The sequence below is a fragment of the Ochotona curzoniae genome, unplaced genomic scaffold (genome assembly GCF_017591425.1).
Source record: "Ochotona curzoniae isolate NIBS_2020 unplaced genomic scaffold, NIBS_Ocur_1.0 contig_430, whole genome shotgun sequence".
Classification (NCBI taxonomy): Eukaryota; Metazoa; Chordata; class Mammalia; order Lagomorpha; family Ochotonidae; genus Ochotona; species Ochotona curzoniae.
The window spans coordinates 15061382-15084365 of record NW_024466219.1 but is presented as its reverse complement, the minus strand read 5'-3'; the positions used below and the strand labels follow the sequence as shown (position 1 = coordinate 15084365).

The 22984-nt window shown below is 44.7% G+C and overlaps 1 protein-coding gene across 3 annotated transcripts in view; it reads left to right on the top strand.

The window, feature by feature from the left end:
• The first annotated feature begins 5960 nt into the window (after window positions 1-5960).
• Window positions 5961-22984, top strand: part of RBBP5 (RB binding protein 5, histone lysine methyltransferase complex subunit) — a 32969-nt gene continuing 15945 nt past the window's right edge. For all 3 annotated transcript variants that reach the window (XM_040985511.1, XM_040985509.1, XM_040985510.1), the window contains exons 1-6: window positions 5961-6086; window positions 13666-13691; window positions 15388-15560; window positions 17892-18032; window positions 19092-19254; window positions 20666-20775. In XM_040985511.1, coding sequence (XP_040841445.1) covers window positions 6068-6086; window positions 13666-13691; window positions 15388-15560; window positions 17892-18032; window positions 19092-19254; window positions 20666-20775 — 632 coding nt within the window. In that variant the 5' untranslated portion in view covers window positions 5961-6067. The remainder of the gene's footprint in view (window positions 6087-13665; window positions 13692-15387; window positions 15561-17891; window positions 18033-19091; window positions 19255-20665; window positions 20776-22984) is intronic.

Below are 22984 nucleotides of genomic sequence, written 5' to 3'. Positions count from 1 at the left end.
TATTCACCAAGAATCATAGATAGGTTTTAAATAGTTATTGAAGCTATGAAGCACACCTGATTTGAGAAATAATGATGGCTCCTAAACTGAATCACCATTGATTATTTCAGACATAACTTGAGGCCATTATGAATGGCTATAAGTTTCCTACAAGAAGTTTGCTTTTTATCTCTATGTGGTATGAAAAGCTAGAACAGTGTCTGGGTTTGGAAGTGCTTGTCTCAACTCCTCATTGATCTTCTGCAGGACAAATAAAGTGGAGACTTCCCATCATGCCTTCCGGCTGTATCAAATTCTGGAACGCAGGACAGAGCATCAGTTGTACTTTAACAAATTGTGCCCCCATCCCCCACCCCAGCTGTCTTTGCATTAGCTTGTCCTAAGTTCCCTCATTCTGTTATTTTTGACTTCCTATTGATGGCATTTTGTCTAAAGTCTCTTTTTTTTGCAGATACACAAAGGACTATTTATTTTATTTTTAATTAATATTGAACAGATTAGATACAAATCTATCTTAAACCAATCTTAAAAAATTTTTGTATCAATTAAATGGATTTATTTGGCAAATGCTTGACAAATACCACCCCTTCTGTATGCCCTTCCTTTTCTTTCTTTTCCTTTCCTATGCTCTTCCAACACACACAGGCTTTGAGCATCCTCCCTTGTATTCAGGTCAGTTGGGATTGTCTGCCTTCCACTGCTGCCAGCAGCAAGGGCCCATGTCCAAGAAGCCACAGCAGCAGAGCGGGCATTGGTGCAGCTGCTCTCGGGCCCCAGGAGGTGTAGAAAGTGGACTTGACTTATTTCTGAACCTCTGCTTCATTTCTCCACCTTCAGCCAACTACTGTGGCTTCTATTTATTAGGAGCCATGAGTCTTAATTCACACTTGCTCTCTTCAACACAACAGAGATGTGTCACATTGTGGGGGTTAATTGGTCTGTGCTGAAAATTTTGGGGAAGGGAATCTTGAGGCATACCCATAGTGTGGTTAACTATGGCCAGGACGCAGGGTACTCTGTGAGTGCCAGCTTGTGGTGGACACACCAAGGCCGACTGTAGTAGCTACTTAATTTTCTGGATCCTGTGAAACATGCAAAGACAAATCTCTCTACGTTTGAAAAATTTCAGCATTTTGAAACTATAGGCAATATGACAAGGCTTAACTTTCTCTAGTGTAGTTTTCCATTATTGGAGGTGTACATTCAAATGAGCATCTTTTTTCCCCTGCCAATCCTTCTTACTAGGGAATTCAAAGCTATTGCCTGCTTTCTTTCTGAGCTCTATTGAAGTCTGTGTCCTCACTGATATCATGCACACTCATGATCCAGAGTATGTTTTTGGGGTGGGCGGGGGGGGGCACTGTGGTGCAGTACATTATGTCACACCTTGGGGTGCTGCTGTCTCACATCCCAGTGCTGATTTGAGTCCCCCAGCTGCTCTGTTTCCAATCGAGCTTGCTACTAATGTACCTGGGAAAGCAGAGCCAGCTACTCATGTGGGAGAGTAGCATAGAGTTTCTTGCTCCTGACTTTGGCTTGGTTATTGAGGCCATTTGGAAAGTGAATCATTGAATGGAAGATCTCTCTATGTGTCTTTCTCTGTGTGTCACTTTGGCTTTAAAATAAATAATCTTTTACGCATATATTTTTTTACCTTTTATTTTGTTTTAGCCAATGATTATGGTGGCAACACCAACCTCCTCCTATGGTTCTTAACACTGTATATTAGAATCATCCCAGTCTATACAAAATTGTACCACAAAATTTAAAAATTCAAAATAAAAATATAACAATGACAACAACTAAAAGAATCATATGAAAGCTTTTAAGCATATCAGAGACCACAAATGTTCTAGGCAGAAGGGTTGGCATGATGGCTCAACTGGCTAATGCTTCACCTGCAAGTACCAGCATTCCATGTGGGTGCCAGATCATGTCTCGGCTGTTCCACTTCCATCCAGTTCCCTGCTTGTGACCTGGGAAAGTAGCGAAGGATGGTCCAAAGTTTTAAGACTCGGCATCCATGTGGGAAGACCAGAAGAGGCTGCTGGTTTTGGGTCAGCTTAGTTCCAGCCATTATGGCCACTGGGGAGTGAGCCAGTAGACAGAAGATCTCTTTGTCTCTCCTCTCTGTGAATCTGCCTTTCCAGTAAAAATAAGTCTTTAATAAAAAAGGATTTCCCACAGAGATTTTTTTTAATATTCATCTTTCTAATTGTAAAGTCCAATATACAGAGAGAAGAGACAGGAAAATCTTCCTTCTGATGACTCGCTCCCCAAGTGGCCACAATGGCTGGAGCTAAGCTGACCAAAGCCAGAAGTCCATAGCCTCTTTCAAGTCTCCCATGTGGGTGCAGGGTCCCAAGGCTTTGGGCCATCCTTGACTGCTTTCCTAGGCCACAAGCCTGGAGCCAGATGGGAAGCTGGGCTCTCGAGATTAGAAGGTGCCCATATGGGATCCCAGCACATGCAAGTTGAGGACTTTAGTTGCTAGGCTACTGTGCCTGGCTCCTACCGAGTTTAAAAAAAATGTTCTAGGCAAGTTCTGCAGTTAACTCAGACTATCCAGAGTTGGACGCAGGCACCTTTGCTTTTTGAAGTAGCCCAGATATGCTAAGGTGGAAGACTACTGGGTGAAGCTCCTACGACCCCACTCCTTGTAATCTAAGCATTGAGCCAGCTGCCGGAGCATATTGTGGCTGACTGGGAGGTGCTCCATTCAGATAATTCATAACATTTTACCTGGAGGAGGAGTCAGTATCCGCCAGCAGAATTCAGGGTTCAATGAGATGCAAGCTGAGCCTTGCTGGGAATCATGACCTTATTAATGCAGTCTGAGTGACAGCCACACGTGGCTTCAGGGCTGGAAAATAGCATTTCCTCCATTCAATACACAAATCTGGGTACTCTTCATTGGCAGTTAATTGTATTAATTAATTTTAACCCTTGTAAAGAAGTCTACCAATTACCTTGTTTTTCACTAAATCAAAGATACGATGAGTTATAAGGTACTCATATGTGTTGTCCTTCCATATTGCAGGGTTGATTTGAATATTTAACTGCTCTGCTTCTGATCTAGGTTCCTGCTAATGTGTCCAGAATCGGCAGATAGCCCAAGTACTTGGGCCCCTGCCAGCCATGTGGAAAGTTCTGGGCTTCTGGCTTTGGGCTGGGCCAGACTGGCTGTTGTGACCATTTAGGGAGTGAAGCAGCGGACAATCTCTCCTCTTAAATGATTAAAACAAAAAGAGAGAGCGAAAGAAAGAAAGGAAGGAAGGAAAAAGGAAGGAAAAAGGAAGGAAGGAAGGAAGGAAGGAAGGAAGGAAGGAAGGAAGGAAGGAAGGAAGGAAGGAAGGAAGAAAGAAAGAAAGAAAGAAAGAAAGAAAGAAAGAAAGAAAGAAAGAAAGAAAGAAAGAAAGAGAGGAAGAAAGAAAGAAAAATGAGCACATGTGGTTGGTATAGCAGCTAAGGTTTTGAAGGCCAAGAATTTGGCCTAGCACATAAAAGCAGCCACCTGTAACACCAGTATTCCAAACTCTTGTTCTGGCTGCTCCACTTGTGATCAAGCTCCCATAATGGCCTGGGAAAACAAGAGAAGAGAGTCCAAGTGTTTGAGTCCCTGACACACATGTGGGAGACCTGGAGGAAATTCCTGCCTTTGACTGCTATGACTATCTGGAAAGTAAACCAGTGGATGGGAAATCTTTCTCCCTAGTTCTGGCCTTTTCTGGAAAAAAATGAAAAATAAAAAATAAAAAGCCTTGTTTTAGGCTATCTACACCCGTGTTAGAGTGCTTGGTTTGAGCCCTGGCTAGTCTGTGCTTCTGCTGCAGCTCCCTGCTAACGTGCACCCTGGGAAGGCAGCAGGGAGCAGGTCCAACACTCATGTCAACTTTGTGAATCCCAGCTTGAGCTTGGGCCAGGCTTGGCTGTTTCTGCATTTGGGGAGGGAACTAGCAGATGGATAATCTCTCACGTTGTCTCTGCCTTTCAAATGAAATGAAAATAAATTTTAAAATTGTACAACAAAAAAGGATACATACTTAAACTGATGCAATACAGTAGCTCTTCAGCCTAGCTCTCTTTGAATTCCAGGCCTGTATGACCACCTGTATTTCTCACATGCCCCTTGAATCTGAGCATCACCCAAACCGGACTCCACCCATCCTGCCAGCTGTGCATCTCCTGCATTCTCTGTCCTGGCAAACGGGATCACCCAGACTGGAAGTGGGGATGTCATGTCAGACTCCTGCCCCTCCACTGCTTTCCAGACAGGTCTTGCTCATTCTGTTCTTAGGTCTGTCTCACACACTGTTCTTGCAATCATTGCCTTCCTTTCCCCCCTTCTCCTGTGGGTTTTTATTTGAAAGGCAGAATTCACACACACACAACCCTTCCATCTGCTGGTTCACTCCTTAGATGTCCACCTGAGTCACCAGGTGACTCATATGGAATGCTAGCATTGCAGGAAGCAGTTTAACGGGTTGCCCCACACTTGCCCCTCTAAAGAGATTTCATTTCAAGTCGCTCCACAGAATTACTGCAGTGGAGTCCTAGTTAGTTTCACCCTGTAATCAATCCTTACTCCACATGGCTCTGAAGCATTTTATTTCTCAAACACCGACCTGATCATATTATTCCTTGCTTAAAAATCCTGCAAGATTAATACTCCATCCTCAAGATAGGTTACCTCATGCAAGACAAAAACACATTTACACATGTTAAAAGTAAGTAACTCATCCTCCTTATCCTGTGGGCAGAGTTGAAGAGCAAGGCTGATAATACATGACTGCTAAAACGCACAGCAACGCTCTCATTAAAAAGCATTGTTGGGGCCCAGTGGCGTGACCTAGCTAGCGGCTAAAGTCCTCGCCTTGAACATGCCGGGATCCCAGATGGGCGCCGGTTCTAATCCCACTGCTCCACTTCCCATCCAGCTCCCTGCTTGTGGCCTGGGAAAGCAGTCAAGGATGGCCCAAAGCCTTAGGACCCTGCACCCATGTGGGAGATCTGGAGGAAGTTCCTGGTTCCTGGCTTCTGATCGGCGCAGCACCAGCCGTTGTGGTCACTTGGGGAATGAATCATGTCTCTGCTCTTCTCTGTATGTCTGACTTTGTAATAAAAATAAATACATCTTTTTTTTAAAGCGTAGTTGGCCATGAACTACCTAGGATGACATTTTACCAATGCTTCGGATATACGAAGGCATCCCCACAGGAGCCTTGCACATCCAGGCACTGGGATAACTCAGTAATCCTCACGATTGTCCTATAAGTACTATTATTATTACCATCACCCCCTATTTTACAATATGAGCACACCTAGGTGCCGCCCAGAGGTGGGGTGAGTTGGGGTGACCGGCCCGACGCTTATTTTCCGTGGAGCCTCTGCTTCTCCTCCTTCCTGGATGAAACCACACAGTCTACACCTGGAATCTGACCCCGTAATGTGTGTGCGCAGACTTCCCTCACAGTTGCTGTGCCGGAGCGCTGGGGCACCCAGGGATCCCGCACGCTCGGAGGTCCAGGGGCCCCGCACGCAGGAGGTCCAGGAACCCCGCACGCACAGAGGCTCGCCCCCTAGCAGCACACTCCCGTCTGAAGGACACAAGCTTTCCCGCTCTCCTACGCCAAGAGGACCCGTCCGGAACCTTCCCTGCCGACCCTAAGGCAGCCCGCCCGGACCACACAGCAGAACACACAATACAGCACCCAGTGGTAGGCTTACACACATGCCTGAAATTTCTCACTGAGCTACACGCTCCCACAGAAAATGGCTTCACATTGTCGCCCTTTTAAAAGCCCTGTTGACAAGAACACTTTTGTAACTTAACAAAACTCATATGGTGTCAATCCTGAGAGAGTTTGTGTTTCTTTCTAGTTAGGCACATCTCTGGGCAGCCCACTGGAAACGCAGAAGGAAGGAGGGAAGCCAGCGGAAGCCGCGGGTCCTCCCAAGTCTGAAAGTGTCGGGAGCTGGCGCCGGGCTCTTCTCGACGCGGGCAGGAGCGACAGGGGCGGCAGGCGTCGTTGGCCGAGCCGAGGCCGGGCGGCCCGAGTCCGCAGGGATGAACCTCGAGCTACTCGGTGAGGAGGGCCGTGGTGCCGGGTGCGGGGGTGGCGACTGCAGTCTCCCGGGACTCGGTGCCCGGGCGCTGCCGAGCGGAGCAGCAGCAGCTCGGGGAGCCCCGCTGCTGGCCAGGCGGCCTGCGTCGCCGCCCTGGGATCGGTGTGCAGCGACGGGGACGCCGGCTGGGGCCTCGGCTGCGGCTCCCAGGGCCGCCCCGAGCGAGTGCTTGGGGTCGGAGCTCCGCGGCTTCGAAGACGCGAGGCGGACATTGGGCACTTGTCCGGGTTTCCTTTTATGTGTTTATTTAGAAAGACGCGATGTCTAAGGAGGGGACTTGGAGGTTTTTCTGCAAGTGTTGCACTGAACCAGAGGAAAATGGACTCGGGCGGTCGTGAGCAGGCAGTAGGCGAGCCAAGGGCGCAGGGGCGTTGGGAGCCGGTTACACTGGCGTCCGGTGTGAGCGGCAGGGTCCGGCGTGTGAAACGGGGTGGGGAGGCTGCAGAGCTGGCTGCCTTTTGTCCCCCTTCCTTCGAGTCCCTTCTTCCCTGCCCCTTAACTCGGGTTGTTCCCGAGGTCTGATCTTAAGGGCTTTCATTAGGTGATGGGAGTTTTGGGAATCTTGAGGTTTTCCAGGAGTCCCACACCGTTAGCTGTGCCTAAGGGTGTGGTTCCTCGTGACAGATTCAGGGGAGGCGCCGACCGTCCAAAGGATGTCATAATTTCTGAGATTTTTTTTTCCTTTAAGGAACTTTCTGTTGGGAGAAGTCAGAGTAACTGTGGAAATTGGATAGTGCAGGGGTCATGGCTGTGGAGCCCCTTGTTCGGATGGGTGGAAAGGTGACTATGGACTGGGGCACGTGCAGAAAGGGAATTGCAGCACACTGGGGGAGTGGGTGACCTGAGTGGCATGCTGACAAGGGGGTGATGGTGTGGGAGGAGGTGATAACTGTTGTGTTAAGACATCGGTGAATGAGCACCTGCAGAATTTTCTTGTCAGCCCACTTGGTGAGTGTTGTTACTAAGGAAAACAGGTTGGGCTGGTGCCATTTGTTTGGTAGAGGTTCTTTAATGCCAAACTGAGAAGCTTGTATATTTCAGGAGAGGTGGGGGTAGATCCATTGCAGGATTTTGGTAAATCACTCAGTTGGGGTTAGGATTGTGTAAGGTTGTGGTTGAGGCTTGAAGTTGTTTGAATAGTGAAACCAATCTGGTTGTTGGTGGTGGATGAGACGAGGAGGAAGGCCAGACTAGGAACTGGGAAACAGCACCGAGGAGGCAGAGTTGGTAGAATTTAGTAACAGCAGGTTGTGGTGGTGGTGAGAACAGTAAATGGACGTGTGGTAAGGGATGAATATGACGCGATGACTCAAACCTAAGGACACTGAGCGTGGATCTGGACTTCAGGAGACAAGTGAGGGTGACTGAAGTTGACACTCCTGTAGGCGGGTCAGCAGAAACCTTGTGAGTCCAGGACGAAACCAGAGGAGAGGAAGGGCAGAAAAAGAAAATGGCCAAGATCTTGGATAATTGTCTGTAATTAAGGAGAGTGAGGAGGAATAAATGACACATTAGCTAACAGTGAGGTACAGGAAGGTACAGGTAGAGCTGAGCACGTTCTTAAGTGCCTGCCATGTACTTAGCCATGTAGATGGAGAAGTGAGTACAGACCAGTGTGGTGCCTTCCCATAGATGCTAATTGTGGAACAGAGAATGGGCTGCACTGTGAGTCTTTGGGCTGTAGGCCCCATCAGCCACTCAGGCAGAGGCCCAATACTGTTGGTTTTAGGAAGGTGTGCGCAAGGCAGTAGAGATCGAGAGGACCCATCCCTGTGAGGTCTGGATGGAGTAAAGGTGACAGGCTAGTCCTCTGAAAGAGGTAGCTGGCTCGTTATGGAGATGGAAGGTTCCTGAGAGTAAAGTATTTGTGATGGGATGGGGTGTGGCAGGACACAGACATGGCATTTCTCTACAAGAAGTCCTGACAGTGCCTCACTGATGGACATAGATGGAGGAGTCCGAATGGAAGTGCTGCTCAGGACCTGAACTGTCCTGGGTTTTGATGGTTTAGGGTGGTATTGGTTGGCGAGCAGAAAGTAACAGGACTAATAGGAGGGAGGATCCATGAGACAGAAGAGCTCGTGGCAGTCACGTCTTTAAGAAGAGCTCGTGTTGACAATCCAGTGAATAGACTTCATTCCCTGTTAGGAGACTGGGAGGAGGACTGAGAGGCCTGGAAGAGTGAAGGGATTCAAATAGGAAAAAAGAAGGAAGCAGAAGAAGCCCGTGGGATGCACTGAAAGCTGCCTCAGGTTCCAAGCAGGTGGATGCAGAGGAGGGGCACATCGCTAAAGGTGGTACCTGATAGGGGCACCTGCCGTTAAGCCGAGTGGTAGGAAACCTAATGAGGCTGAAAACCCAAAATGTAAAAGGGAGGCACACAGGGTTTCCTGAGGAGGATGTCTTCTACTTGGGCCCGACTGTAACACTGCAGGTGACTCCTTTGGCACTCAGGCAAGGAGGGCCTGTGGCTGGGGTGGGGGAGGAAGACACCTGGATCCCACGTCAGGATGTCTGGATTCAGTGCCGACTCTGGGTCCCAGGCAGGGGAGCAAGTGGGGATGGCTTTGGAGATTGGGTTCTTGCCACTTGTGGGAGACCCTGGCTAAGGTCTTCAGGGCCTTTGGAGTGAGCTGAGGGACCGGAGCTCACTAATGCACTTGTGCTCTCTGCATCTCAACTTTTTTTTTTAAAGATTTATTTTTAGTATTTTTTTATTGGAAAGGCGGATATACAGAGAGGAGGAGAGACAGAGAGGAAGATCTTCCGTCTGTTGGTTCACTCCCCAAGCAGCCACAACGGCTGGAACTGAGCCAATCCCAAGCCAGGAGCCAGGAGCTCTTCTGGGTCTCCCACATGGGTGCAGGGTCCCAAGGCTTTGAGCCGTCCTTGACTGCTTTCCCAGGCCACAAGCAGGGAACTGGATGGGAAGTGGAGCTGCTGGGATTAGAACTGGCACCCATATGGGATCCTGGCGTGTGCAAGGTAAGGACTTTAGCCACTATGCTATTGCGCCAGACTCCTCTGCATCTCAACTTAAGAATAACTGTAAAGATCCTCATCCAGAAGTTTGTCATGTGTTGCCCTTGGGCTCCATAAGCAAGAGGGAAAGTAGAACACTCAAGCTCTTTTTCATTAGCATCTCCAGCAAAGCGGAAACATGGAATCAAGTGGACAGGACAGGCTGTCACTGGGGAGCAATTGCATGTGGCTTGCTCACTTGTTGAAGTGTATTGCTAGGCCCTGACAGAGCTCATGCCTGCTCACACTGATGCAGGTTGTTGTTGACTGAAGAAGGCATGCAGAAAGGAAATGGGCAAATTTTGACTTTATGTTTTATCAAATCCTGAAGCAGTAGTTTTAGGTCAAGTTTGGATAAGATTCTATAGGTTTTTAGTGTGATTGCATTTAAGAGTCTTAAGGATACTTCAGAAAGTTCCTTCAGGGACCAATGTGCTGGCTCAATTGGCTAATCCTAAACCTACAAGCACTGTGTATTCCATATGGGTACCTGTTCGTATCCTGGTTGCTCCACTTCCCATCCCGTCATTGGACGGGAGATCTCCCATTCAGGGAGCTGGATGGGGAGCGGAGCAGCCAGGATTAGAACCAGTGCCCATATGGGATCCCGGCGCGTTCAAGGCGAGAACTTTAGCTGCTAGGCCACCACACCGGTCCCAAAAGTAAATAAATCTTAAAAGAAAAAGTTCATCCAAGAGGGAATTAAAACATTAGTTCATGTTGGTGCAAGGAGTTTTTGAAATCCATATGTAATTTTGTCGTAATACAGTTTCCGTGATCTTTTTCAAGTTCTCTCGTACAATTTTTGGGTCAGATTTTGCCAGTTTTTTGCTATCAGTGTGTGAATTTATTTAACTTTTTAGCAAAACTTTCACCTATGAAATGGCATATAACAGCTGCCACATAAGTTAATTGACAGTTGAATGAGATGAGTTCAGTGTGGGATCTGGCAGAAGTAAGCTGCAAATGGAAGTGTGGGCACCTTAGCGAAATGAGGCATCCGCCTGAGATTACTGCTGGTGCAGCTGTTGGTCTTTCATTAGATCGGGTGGGGAAGTCTGGCCTAGAGGCAGCGTAAGATCCACAATACCAATTGGCCTGTGCCTGATCTTAGGGATCCTGGGGGGACTCCAAATTCAGGAAATCCATAACAGTTATTTTTTTTTAATGATTTATCGCTAAGTCAGATATACAGAGAGGGAGTGACAGAGAGAAGTATCCTCCATCCGATGATTCTCTCCCCAAGTGACTGCAATGGCCTGTGCTGTGCCTATCCAAAGCAAGGAGCCAGGAACCTCCTCCAGGTCTCCCACACGGGTGCAAGTCCCAAGGCTCCAGGCTATCCTTGACTGCTTTCCCAGGTCACAGGCAGGGAACTGGGTGGGAAGCAGGGCTGCTGGGACTGGAACAGGCGCCCACATGGGATCCCAGCACCTCCAAGGCAAGGACTTTTAGCCGCTAGGCCATGCCGCTGGGCCCAACAGGCTCATTTTTAAGTTGATAACTTTGTGTGACCACAAATGCTATAAATGTTATTATCCAGAGCAGAGCCAGCATGGTGGCATAACAAGTGAAGATGCTGTCTGCAACGTTGGCATCCAAATGGGCATCAGTTCAAGTCCCAGCTGCTCTGCTTCTGCTGATATAGTTCCCTGCTGCAGGCCTGGAAAGCACCTGAAGGAAGGTGGTCCAAGTGCTTGGGCCCTGCCTCATATGGGAGACCCTGAAGACTCCTGGCTCCTAGCTTTGGTCTAGTACAGTCCCAGTTATTGCAGCCATTCGGGGAGTAAACCAGCAGATGTCTCTGTTACCCTGCCTTTCAAATAAAAAAGAATAAATCCTTAACAAATATCCAGATGACCTTTGGTAGGAAAAAAGGTTCCCTGTTTCAGCATTAGATGCTTTTCAAGTAAACAAACATTTATTTATTTATTTTTAACTTTTATTACAAAGTCAGACATACAGAGAAAAGGAGAGACAGAGAGCAAGATCTTCCATCCGATGAATCACTCCCCAAGTGACAGCAATGGCTGGTGCTGCACCGATCCGAAGCCAGGATTCAGGAACTTCTTCTAGGTCTCTCATGTGAGTGCAGGGTCTCCAGGCTTGGGGCCATTCTCCAGTGCTTTCCCAGGCTGTAAGCAAAAAGCTAGATTGGAAGTAGAGCAGTGGGGACATGAACTTGCTCCCATATAGGATGCTTGGTGTTTTAAGGGGAGGATTAACCAATTGAGCCGTTATGCCTGTTCTTTGTTGAAATATAACCTTTATATGTACATTATTTGCAGCTTGTTCTTCTCACTTAACATGATACTGTTTCTTATAGTGTGTGTTTTGTGTGGCAGTTAAGATGCTGCTTGGGATCCCTGCATCTCATTTCGGAGTCCCTGGGTGTGGGTTCTGGCTCGGGCTCCCGACCCCTACTTCTGGCTAATGCAGACCTGGGAGGATGCAGTGATGGTTCCTGTCACCCATGTGGGAGACTTGGATTGAGTTTCTGGTTCCCAGGTTTAACCTCAGCTGTTAAAGGAGTTTGGGAAGTCATCCAGTGGATGGCAGCTGTTTCTATCTACAGTACATACGTATGTATATTCTGGCCTTATGTTTTGAAAACCAAGACAATTTTGTTTACCTGGAATTTATTTTCTTACTTTTAATAAGTAAATTTTATTTGTTTGATTATGTGAAGGAAAGAATAAGAGGTAAGGAAGTCTCCCTTTTTTGGGTTACTCCCCACATGCCTGCAGCATCAGGGGTGGGCCAGGCCAAAGCCAGAAGCCAGGAGCTCTGGTTCTCCTGCATGGGCAGTAGGAACTCAGCTGCTTACCCCTTTAGCTCCTGGGACGCACGTTAGCCAGAAGGCAGCCAGGAGGCGAGTTGGGACTCAAGCCAGGTGCTCTGATAGGGGGTGCAGGCGTCTCAAGTGGGGTCTGGGCCTCTGGCCTAACAAACTCATCTGGGTAGAATTTTAGCGTTTTCTGTCCTTCTTATCTGAAACTCATACACTCCAGCCACCTTAGGTTTAATGTTTACCTTTTCTGGAATTTATTTACCGGCACTGTCGTAGTATTGTATTTATTTTCTTCATTGCAGGGCCAGTGTTTCTTTGTTAAGTTTTAATGTTTCACTTTTTAAAATTAAATCTTTTCTTTTTTAAGGATTTATTTTACTTGAAGAGTTACAGAGAGAGAGAGAGAGAGAATCTTCATTCACTGGTTCCTTCCTCCCCCAATATGGCAGCAGTACCCAGAGCCCGGCTGGTCCAAAGCTGGGAGCTAGGAACTTCTCGTAGATTTCCCACATGGCTGCAGGGGCCCAGGCTTTGGGCCATCCTCTGCTGCTTTCCCAGGGAGAAAGCAGGGAGTTGGATTAACAGGGAGTTGGATTGGGGTGAGAGCAGCTAGGACTTGAACTGCACCCATATGAGAGTGCTGGCTGCTTCAGGCTGAGAGTTAGTGTGCTATACCACTATGCTAGCCCATGGTTTGTTTGTTTTGTTTTGTTTTTGTAAATTATTAATTTTTATAAAGGGCAAAGCCAGTAAAGCTGCTTGTCAAACTTCTTTAGAAACAAATCATCTGGGCCTGGCATGATGGCTCAGCTGAGTGATTCTTCACCTGCAAGCACCAACATCCCATATAGGTGCCAGTTTGAGTCCTAGTTACTCCACTTATGATCCAGCTCTGGGCCTGGGAAGGCAACAGAGGATGACTCAAGGCCTTGGGCCCCTACACCCATGTGGGACACCTAGAAGAAGCTCTAGACTCCTGGCTTCAGACAGATGGTTCTGCTGCTAAAATGAAACTTCTTACAGAAAATGTTATTTGCCTAAGAAATAAGTATAGGGAATTGCATATATAACCAGCTGACAGATTATACAACAGCCTAGAGGCTATTATAGCAGTCGCCCTTCATACCCTGGAGCTGGGTTCCTAAACCCTCCGTCCAATGTGTAATAGCCAAGGCTGGTCCAGGCCAAAACAAGAAACCTGAAGCTCAGTCGGGTTTCCTTTGTGGGAAAGGACTTGAGTTGTCCCTGCTGCCTCCCAGGTGCACGTTAGCAGGAAGATGGATCAGAAACAGAGTAGCAGGAACCTGAACCAGATACTCAAGTAGGGGCAGCTTGACTGTTGTTCAGGTGCCTGCCCCTAAAGCTAATTTTAAAATAATCCTAATACATTCATTCTGTGTTTATATACAATTATTTTGATTTTGAAAGCAAAAAAGTACTTTGGAAGAGTGACATTTTTCCATGTTTCTACAGATCTCTTTAATGTTTGTTGGGTTCTCAGATCTGCCCCTGCCTCTCCGCTGCCACAGTGGCACAAGTCACATTGCCTTGGCAGTGCACTCAGGAGATCATGGAGTGAAAGGAGAGGAAGTGTATTGATGTGGCTGATGAAGATGATGTGACCCCTGGCTTTACTGGCCCCGCAGGGTGCTGTTGCTGAGCTGTCTGACCCCGCCCCCCATGTGTTGCATATTTCCCATCAATTGTTTTTCTTTGCTTTCTTGCAGAGTCCTTTGGGCAGAACTACCCAGAGGTAAGAGTATAATTCTGTCATGATTTTGGGAATAGGGTTACTACCCAGTTTTTGTGTTTGAACAAAATTGCTTTTTTGTTCTTGTCTTTTGATAACCCTTAAAGTAATAAATCTGCTCTGAGAAGGAACTAAGTGTTTAATTTTGACCATAAGGCAGAATATGCAGTGTTGGCTGGGAATCGCTGGCTGTTGTAAGTGGGTAGAGGCCATTCGCCTTTACATACAAGACTTTCAAGGTAGCACCTCCTGTTATGTGGATTGCTTTTGCCTCTACTTTATCTAGTTTCAATCAGTGTTTTTCCATAGCAGTAATATGTATAATTGTACCTCACTTTTAAAATATATTTTATAATAATTGAATGTGTTATTGTATCTAAATGGGTTCATGTTGATGCAAAATAATTTTATTTCCTTAATACTGTGCATATAGATTCCTCCAGGGTTTTTGTTTTAAAGTGTTGTCCCGGAGCTTTGTTTGCTGGATTAATAGCTGTGACTGTTAGTGACTGTAAAAGCTGGCCTGTTTGCCCTCTAGAAAATCTGTGCAAGGTTGCAGTAGTGAGAGATAATAAGAACATCTATTTCCAAAAACCGTTTTTGATTTTTTACTTAAAAGTTATTTATTTGAATAAATAATAAAACTTACTTATTTGAAAGTCACACACACACAAATCTCGCATCCACTGGTTCACTCCCTAATTGCCTGCAACAGCCAGGGTTGGGCCAAACTGAAGCCAGGAGCTCTATCCCAGTTTCTCACAAAGGATGGAAGGAACCCAAATACTTGCCTCATCATCATTTGCTTCCCAGGGCACATTAGCTAGCAACTGGATTGAAAGTGGAGGATCCAGGACTCAGCCAGGCAGTCAGTATGGGATGTAGGTATCTCATGTGGTCGCTTAACACACTCTACTACAACATTGTCCTTTGTTTCCACAATTCTTGGTTGCCCTTTGTAGATATTTCTCTCTCATTTGTTAAATAACTTCCAGTCCATTTCTGATCCAGCTTCACTCATGATCTAGCTTCCTACTTTTGGCCTGGGAAATCAGTGGAGGATGGTCCAAAGCCTTGGGCCCTGAACCCATGTGGGAGACTGGAAGAAACTCTTAGCTCCCAACACTGGATCAGCCCAGCCCTGGCTGTTGGCAATCATTTGAGGAGATGGAACGTCTCTGTCTCCCTCCTTTTCTCTGTATCTGTTTCAAGTAAAATCTGAAAAACAAAACACAGAGTTTTTTTTTGGTTTTGTTTTGAAAGGCAGAGTAATGGGGGACAAAGGAGATGTGCTATTCCACTCTTCAAATGAATGCAGTGGTGGCTGAGGCTGGACTGATCCAGAGCCAGGAGTTTCATCTGCATTCCCCACATGGTTACAGAGGCCCAGCTCCACTCCTGTTTTCGTTAGCCCACTAGCAGCGAGCTGGATCATAAATGGAGCAGCCAGGAGTTGAACTAGTACCCATATGAGATGTCAGTACCACAGGCAGCAGCTTTGCCCACCATGCCACCCTACCAGCCCCTATAAATTTTTCTTCATTCTGGTTCATTTAGTAGGTATATGAAGACACATAGATTTTGGTATGCATTAGTGTTGTGATTCGAGTGAAGTGTTTGACATGTGGTAAGAAGATCTTAGATAATTTGGATGCTTTGTTTTTACTGTCTTTATTCTTGTCTTTGTTTTCATTTTTAGGAAGCTGATGGAACTTTGGATTGTATCAGCATGGCCCTCACTTGTACCTTTAACAGATGGGGCACACTGCTTGCGGTTGGTTGTAATGATGGCCGAATTGTCATTTGGGATTTCTTGACAAGAGGCATTGCAAAAATAATTAGTGCACACATCCATCCAGTCTGTTCTCTATGGTAAGGAAGTTCTCAATCAGTATGTTAAATATAGGTTAAATTGGGGGAAGTAAATTGTGACTATATATTCCCCTGGTTCAATATAGATAACTTAAATTCAGAATTTTAAATACTTAGTTCTTGGTAATACAATTTCTTGTAGGTTATGTAGATCCTAACTAAACCCGTGGGGTCATTAAAGCACCTTTCCAGGAAGTTCATGAGTATGATTGTCTTGTGTTGCAGTTCTGGATTGAGCTATTTAAAAGTGGCATCTGTTACAGTAATAGTGTTATGGTAATAGTGATGCACTGGTTGCCTAGTCCAGCCTTGTCCAGATTCTTCAATTCCAGCAGTTCTATGTTCACAAACATGCCAAGTCTTTCAGTAATTAGGGCTTTCTATCAAATGTATTGAGCGAATGTCTATTTTTATATTTATTCCTATTGATTTTACTCCTCTCTGAAGCTTCTCTGTCCACATCAGAAGTTTTTATTTTGGGATAGCATTTATTTTTTAAATGAACTTGGCACCAAAAGAAGGCACCTAATCAAGTCTAGATTAATAAAATCATGGCTGTTTCCCTGGTTTGAATGGCAGTTACAGTGATAGTATGGAGCACGGAATCGGGAGGAGGCCTGGCCCCTGCCTGGGCTGGGACACTGATGGTCTCGCAGAATGGGAGCACTGGCTCCTTTCCAGGTCCTTTGTGTTTCTTGTGTTCTTGCAATAAAGACTGAAATTAGTACACGTGTTTTTAAGAGCAGTTCACCTGCTAAAGTATAGAATTCAGTGGTTTATGTATATGTTCAGTCATGCAACTATCAGTCCTACCCATTGAAAATACACATGTATGTTTGATTATACAGTAACATCAATCATTGTTTTAGATAATTATGAAAAATAACAAAGAACTGGTTTTCCATAGTTCTACCACCTGGAGAGTGATAGTTTTCTGCGAGTTTGTGATTGTGCTGTATACATGAGCCTCAAGAGCCAACTGATTTTAGATTTTTTTTCTAGGATTTTGAATCTTTTATTGCGCCACTTTAAGTGATATCTTGAAATATTAAGAATTACTATTTTTTTTAAAGTTGCCACTACTAGATGTGAAAATGTCATAAAATTAAGAATTCTTATTTAGTTGAAAGCTTATTGTGGATTTGAGTAAGCATTAGAAGAATGGCCCTGGGTCTAGGGCAATGTATGTGACTCACACATACTCAAAAGCCGAACCAGGAAAATGGGATTCTATCAAACTTGGAAGGTCCTACACAGCACAGAGATAACCAGAAATGTGAAGAGACAGGCAGTGGAATTGGGGAAAGTATCTGTGAGCTCTTCTGACCAAGATTCATATCCAGACTGTGTAGGGAACTCAAAAGAGTAAAACCCAATCCAGTACTTGAGTAGGTAGTTCTCAAAAGAAGAAATGCAAATGGCTAACAGATACATGAAAACTGCTCAATACCATGAGACATTAGGAAGGTGCAAATCATAACCCCAACAAGCTGTCACCTCAGAGTTATTAGAATGGTTATTATGAAAAGGACTGAAAATAACCAATGCTGGTGAAGTTGTGAAGGAAGGAGGACTTTCACACACTGTTGGTGGAAATTTAAATTATTGCAGCCACTATGGGTAACAGTATGGTGTTATGTTAAAGAACTGTTAGTAGAGATGTCATATCATCCAGCAGTCCCACTGCTGCTTATACATCCAAAAGACATAAAATCCCAAGAGATCACTGCTCTGCAGCACTGTTCACAACAGCCCAAGAATGGAATGGACTCAAGTGAGATGTTTATCATTAGGTGGCTGGATAAAGAAGATGTGGTATATATACATAGTGGGGTACCCTTCAGCCGTAGCACAGAATGAAATCCTGCCACTTGTGCAGAATGGTTCGGCCTGGAAGATCCAGTGAAATAAGCCAGTCACAAAATAGTTTTCCTTCATATGTGGGAGCTAGTAAAAGTCACAGCTCCGTCTCAACATGGAAGTGATAACTATAGGCTGTAGGGGTTATGAAGATAGAGTTGATTTGGATAACAGGTACCAAGTTTGAGTTGGATCAAAGGAATCATGACCTAAAGGTGACTAGTTCATAATAACCTATTAGGTACGTTATAAGGAAGTGGAGGAAGGCAGCCCTGGGTCATGATGAGGGCATTATAGAAAGCTTGATCAGTACATGTTGTATGCATGTGTTAAGATGTCGTACTGTGGCCTCCATATAGCTACAGGTTTTAATAAGAAAATAATTTCTTGGAAGAATAATGTAATACCACCAAGTTAAAGTGATTTATTTTAACTTAGTTTATGTTCTGAGTTACCCTTTTTATCTCCTAGTTGGAGCCGAGATGGTCATAAACTCGTGAGTGCTTCCACTGATAATATAGTGTCACAGTGGGATGTTCTTTCAGGAGACTGCGACCAGAGGTTTCGATTCCCTTCGCCCATCTTGAAAGTCCAGTATCATCCACGAGATCAGTAGGTTTAATCTAAGTCATTCCTTTTCTGGGTTGGGCTGTAGCTGAAGGAATTTGCGCTAGGCTTCTGACAGTTTCCATATAAGTTGTTTTTATAAAAGATGTATATGTATGTTTATTTATTTGAAAAGCAGAATAACCAATAGGTTTTCTTTCATTGGACCCCCCCTAATCCTCATAATAACCAGGGCCAGGCCAAATCAAAGCCAGGAACTGGAACTCACCTCTGGGTCACCCAAGTGGGTGACAGGATCCAGGCATTTGGTTCAGCACTTGCTACTTCCCCCTTCAACCCCCTGTCTTGGGTTGAAAACAGAATAGCTGAGTTTGAGAATGACACTTCAGAATGGGATGTGGCAGCCTAACTGGCAGCTTACCTGCTTCGTCACATCCTCCTTCCCCCATTTAAGTTCTTTGAAGAAAAATGGGAACATCTATTCAGACCTTCAGTAGGTTGGTTCTACTGAATTCCTTTGGAGAGCATTGTGTTACTAAAAACTGATGGTATTGAGGCTTTGGAAGTTGGCAAGGGTGGGAACAAGTGTGATAGCTGGGACTTTCCACCCCAGATTATTGGAATGTTTGTTAGCAGAATTTCCCCTTTATTGAAACTCAAAAGCTCAGTATTAAAAACATTATTTAAGAGGAAATTATTCACCACACATTGTCTTAACTAAGTATTTTAATTTCTCTGGGTTCTCTTTGTGTCAAGTTTTCTTTAGGTATAAAGCTTTTGTAATGTCTCATGGCTCAATACATATGAGATCACACAAATAAACATGTTTTATATCATTGGAGTCAATATTTTGCTTTTTTACTACTTATGTTTTACTAGTTGGTTGCATCTTCATATATATTTTTAATGATTATTACGTTTATTTTGGTAAGGTAGGGCCCCAGTAATTTTACTGAGTTTTTTCTTGCTCCTAGACAGATATTACTGTTTTTCTTACTTAAATTTACTTTAGCTGAGAAAGCTGATGAGAGTAGTGGACAGGACAGGGAATCAGCCTGCCAATATCAACGCAACAGCCAATATACTGTTCATATTTTTAAACAGGAACAAGGTTCTCGTGTGCCCCATGAAATCTGCTCCTGTCATGTTGACCCTTTCAGATTCCACACACGTTGTTCTGCCAGTAGATGATGACTCCGATTTGAATGTGGTGGCATCCTTCGATAGGCGAGGGGAATATATCTACACAGGAAATGCAAAAGGCAAGGTGAGCCTGCATCCCTGGCGGGTGGCCAAATAAGAATCTTCTTGTAATTTAAAGGTTTATTTATTTGAAAGGGAGAGTTGCAGCCCCAGAGACAGACAGATCTTCCCTGTGCTAATTCACTGCTCAGATGACTGGACTGGCCAGGCTGAAGCCCAGGAGTGTGGAAATCCACTTGATTTTTCTACATGGGTGGCAGGGCCCCTCTGCTGCCTTCCCGGGCACTTTAGTAGGAAACTGGATCAGATGTGGGGACATAAAGTGAGGTGCTTGTGGGATGCCAGTGTTGCAGGCTGTGGCTTAACTGACTATACCACAGTACCAGTCCCAAGCTCAGATATCTCGTGCATTTTTGTGTTTCCTTGTTCTCCACTTGGAATTTCTTTACACCTGAACTAAGTGTGGCTCTTCTAGTAAGTGTAACCTTTCTCTTCCCTTGATAATTCCTGCTATGTGGATTTAGAGTAGTCAAAGACTATTACTAAATTGCAAAATTACTTTAAAGTTAGGTTTAAATTATGTTATCTGGAACCCTGCCGATAAAAATGTCTTGCTACCTATTTTTATAAAGTGTCGTATAATTAGCCAAACTTATGCTATACTACTGAGGCCTAAGCTCTTCTTTCATTTTTACCTTTTAGAATATTGGGAAGGTGTAGGTTCTTTTGTTCGGGATGCATTGTAGAAGTGCTTTTGCAGAACAAGAAGTCTGTTTTTAAGTTCTTTTCCATGTTTAGAGTTTATGGTTCCGTTATATACCATGATGATTAGGCTGCTTTAGAAAGTGGCGTTAAAGAAATCCTGGTGGGATGTGTATAATGCAGATGTGACCATTGTCCCCATGTTCATTTGTATGGCGCTGAGAAATAGACTCATACTATGCCACCGGAACCACTCTATCTCCAGGACGCTTTTTGTCTTGTCACTGCAACTCTGAACTCATGAACCAGGAATTCCTCATTCCCTGGTCTTCTCTAACACCTGGAACCACCGTTTTACTTCATGTATCTGAGAATTTATTTACTCTCCATATCTCATATTTCTAAATATTTGTCCTTGTGCTATTTTGTTTAGCATGCAGTCTTGGGGGTTCACCCATGTTGTAGCATAGGTCAGAATTTCCCTCTTTTTCAGGGCTCAGGTTGTGTATTCACTACATTTGTTGGTCCGTTCATCCGTTAATAAATGCTTGGATTGCTTCTGGTTTTGGCTGTTAAGCATTAGATTTTAAGAATAGTTCACAACCTGTCCATTTTCCTAAGAGGTGAAAGGAAATATCATTTAATGGTGTTGACAGTTTGTATGAGATTAGACGTTTATAGTTTTATCCCGTTTCTGCTCACTTCACAGAAGCCAAATCTAATTACTGTGAGTTTTCAGAATATTAACTTTTGTTTTTCTCCTTTGAACTTAGATTTTGGTCCTAAAAACAGATTCTCAGGATCTTGTTGCTTCCTTCAGAGTAACAACTGGAACAAGCAATACTACAGCCATAAAGTCAATTGAGTTTGCCCGGAAGGGGAGGTGAGTGGGACCTTGTCCTCATGGACAGTTTTAAAAGTGAGTGGAATGCAGAAATTCATTAAGATTTGCAGTTTGCTTGTATAATTTTTTCCCTTTAAAGATATTAGAAAATCTGTAGTGTTGGTTCATGAATTCACGAAATCTTCTGCATTGAATCAGAGGTCACATCTTTCTTACCTGGAGGTTATCAGGCCCGCCCTATCTATCTGTCTGTCTGTCTGTCTTTCTCTCTTTTATTTTTTTTTTTATTGGAATGTCAGATATACAGAGAAGAGGAGAGATAGCAGAGAGGAAGATCTTTGGTCTGATGGTTCACTCCTCAAGTGACCGCAATGGCTGGTGATGCACCAATCCAAAGCCAGGAGCTTCTTCCGGGTCTCCCACGCGGGTGCAGGGTCCCAAGGCTTTGGGCTGTCCTCAACTGCTTTCCTAGTCCACAAGCAGGGAGCTGATGGGAAGCAGGGCCGCTGGGATTAGAACTGGCGCCCATATGGGATCCCAGCGCATTCAAGGTGAGGACTTTAGTTGCTATGCTATTACGCTAGGCCCTCTTTCTTTTCTTTTTTAGAATTTATTTATTTACTGAAAGGTAGAATCATAGAGGAAAGACAGACACACATACACGCCGCATCACCGTCATCATCATCCATCTTCATTTCATTCCCCAAATGGCCACAAAGGCCGAGACTTCATCCAAGTCTCCCAAATGTATTTAGGGACCCAAATACTTGGTGATTTTTTTTTGCTGTTTTCCTAGGCAGGTTAACAGAGAGAACTGGATTGAAAATGGAGATGCCAGGCCCAGTGCAGTAGCCTAGTGGCTAAGGTCCTTGCCTTGCCTGGAAGAGGCTCCTGGCTCCTGGCTTCGGATTGGCTCAGATCTGACCATTGCAGTCATTTGGAAGTGAGCCAGAAGATGGATGCTCTTTCTCTGTCTCTCCTTCTCTCTACATTTGACTCCAATAAAAATAAAATCTTAAAAGAACGAAAGAAAATGGAGCGCCAAGAATTGAATCAGCTCTCTGACATGGGATGCTGCCTATTTCAAGTGGCAGCCTGTGTGCCACAACACCAGCCCTTACCATTTCTGTATGGAAAAGGTGTTCAAGTGTCAGTGTATAGAAGCAGAATACCTGGCGTGTAGTAAGCTCTGAGGAAGAAAGATGAGCTACTGTGATCAGAATTGATGTCAGGTTTATATTATAACTCAACAGGGAGTCACACAAGGCTTTCTGACCCTTTTAATTTATGATGTTGCTTATGATAATTATGGTTTCCCAATTAAAAGTAGATACAAGAACAGAAATGAAAAGAAAGCTATTCATTGTATTTTGTTAGGAACGCTCATACATCCTTTGCTGCGTTCCGGTCTAAACATTGTCTTGAATTGAGAACATGTTAGTTGGTGAAGTCTGCAAGAAAGCGTTGAGGGCGGACATTGTGGCACCACAGGTTAAGCCACTACTTGGAGTGCCCACATCTTAGGTTGAAGTGCCTACGACTACTTCCTGCATCCTTTTACTTCCTACTGAGGCACATTCTGGGAGGTTCAGTTATTTAGAGCTCTGCTTCTCAGGTGGAAGATCCAGATGGAGTTGCTGGCTCCTGACAGCCTAGGCCAGCCCTGCCGGTGCACGCATTTGAGGCGTGAACTACCAAACCTCTGATCTTTCTCTTCTCTCTCTGCCTTTCTCTACGATTGTGCTTTTCAAGTAAATAAATAAACATCCAAAAATAAAGGTGTCTAAAGTGAATTGTTTTTTAGACAGATTTCTAAGCTTTCCAGTAAAAAAAATAGGACATTTGGAAGTGACATAGTTTACTAACTCGATTAAGAATATTTTGGGTGTCATCCTTGTAATGTAGCTGGTAAAGCCACAACTTGTGATGTTGGCATCCCATATTGGCATTGATTTGAGTGTCAGCTGCTCTACTTACTGTCCAGCTTTCTGCTAATAGCTTGGACAGAGCAGGGGAAAATGACCCAAGTTTGAGTTCCTGCCACCCACATGGGAGACCAGAGGAAGCTCTGGATTCTCTGGCTTTGGCCTGGTCCAGCACTGGCTGCACTGGTCCTGGTATTTGGGGAGTGGTATTTGGGATGGGGGATCTCTCTGTTCCTCTCCATCTCTGACTTTTAAAATCAATAAATGTTAAAACAAAAAAAGTAGTATAATGAGTTAAGTTGCCACCTGAAATGCCAGTATTC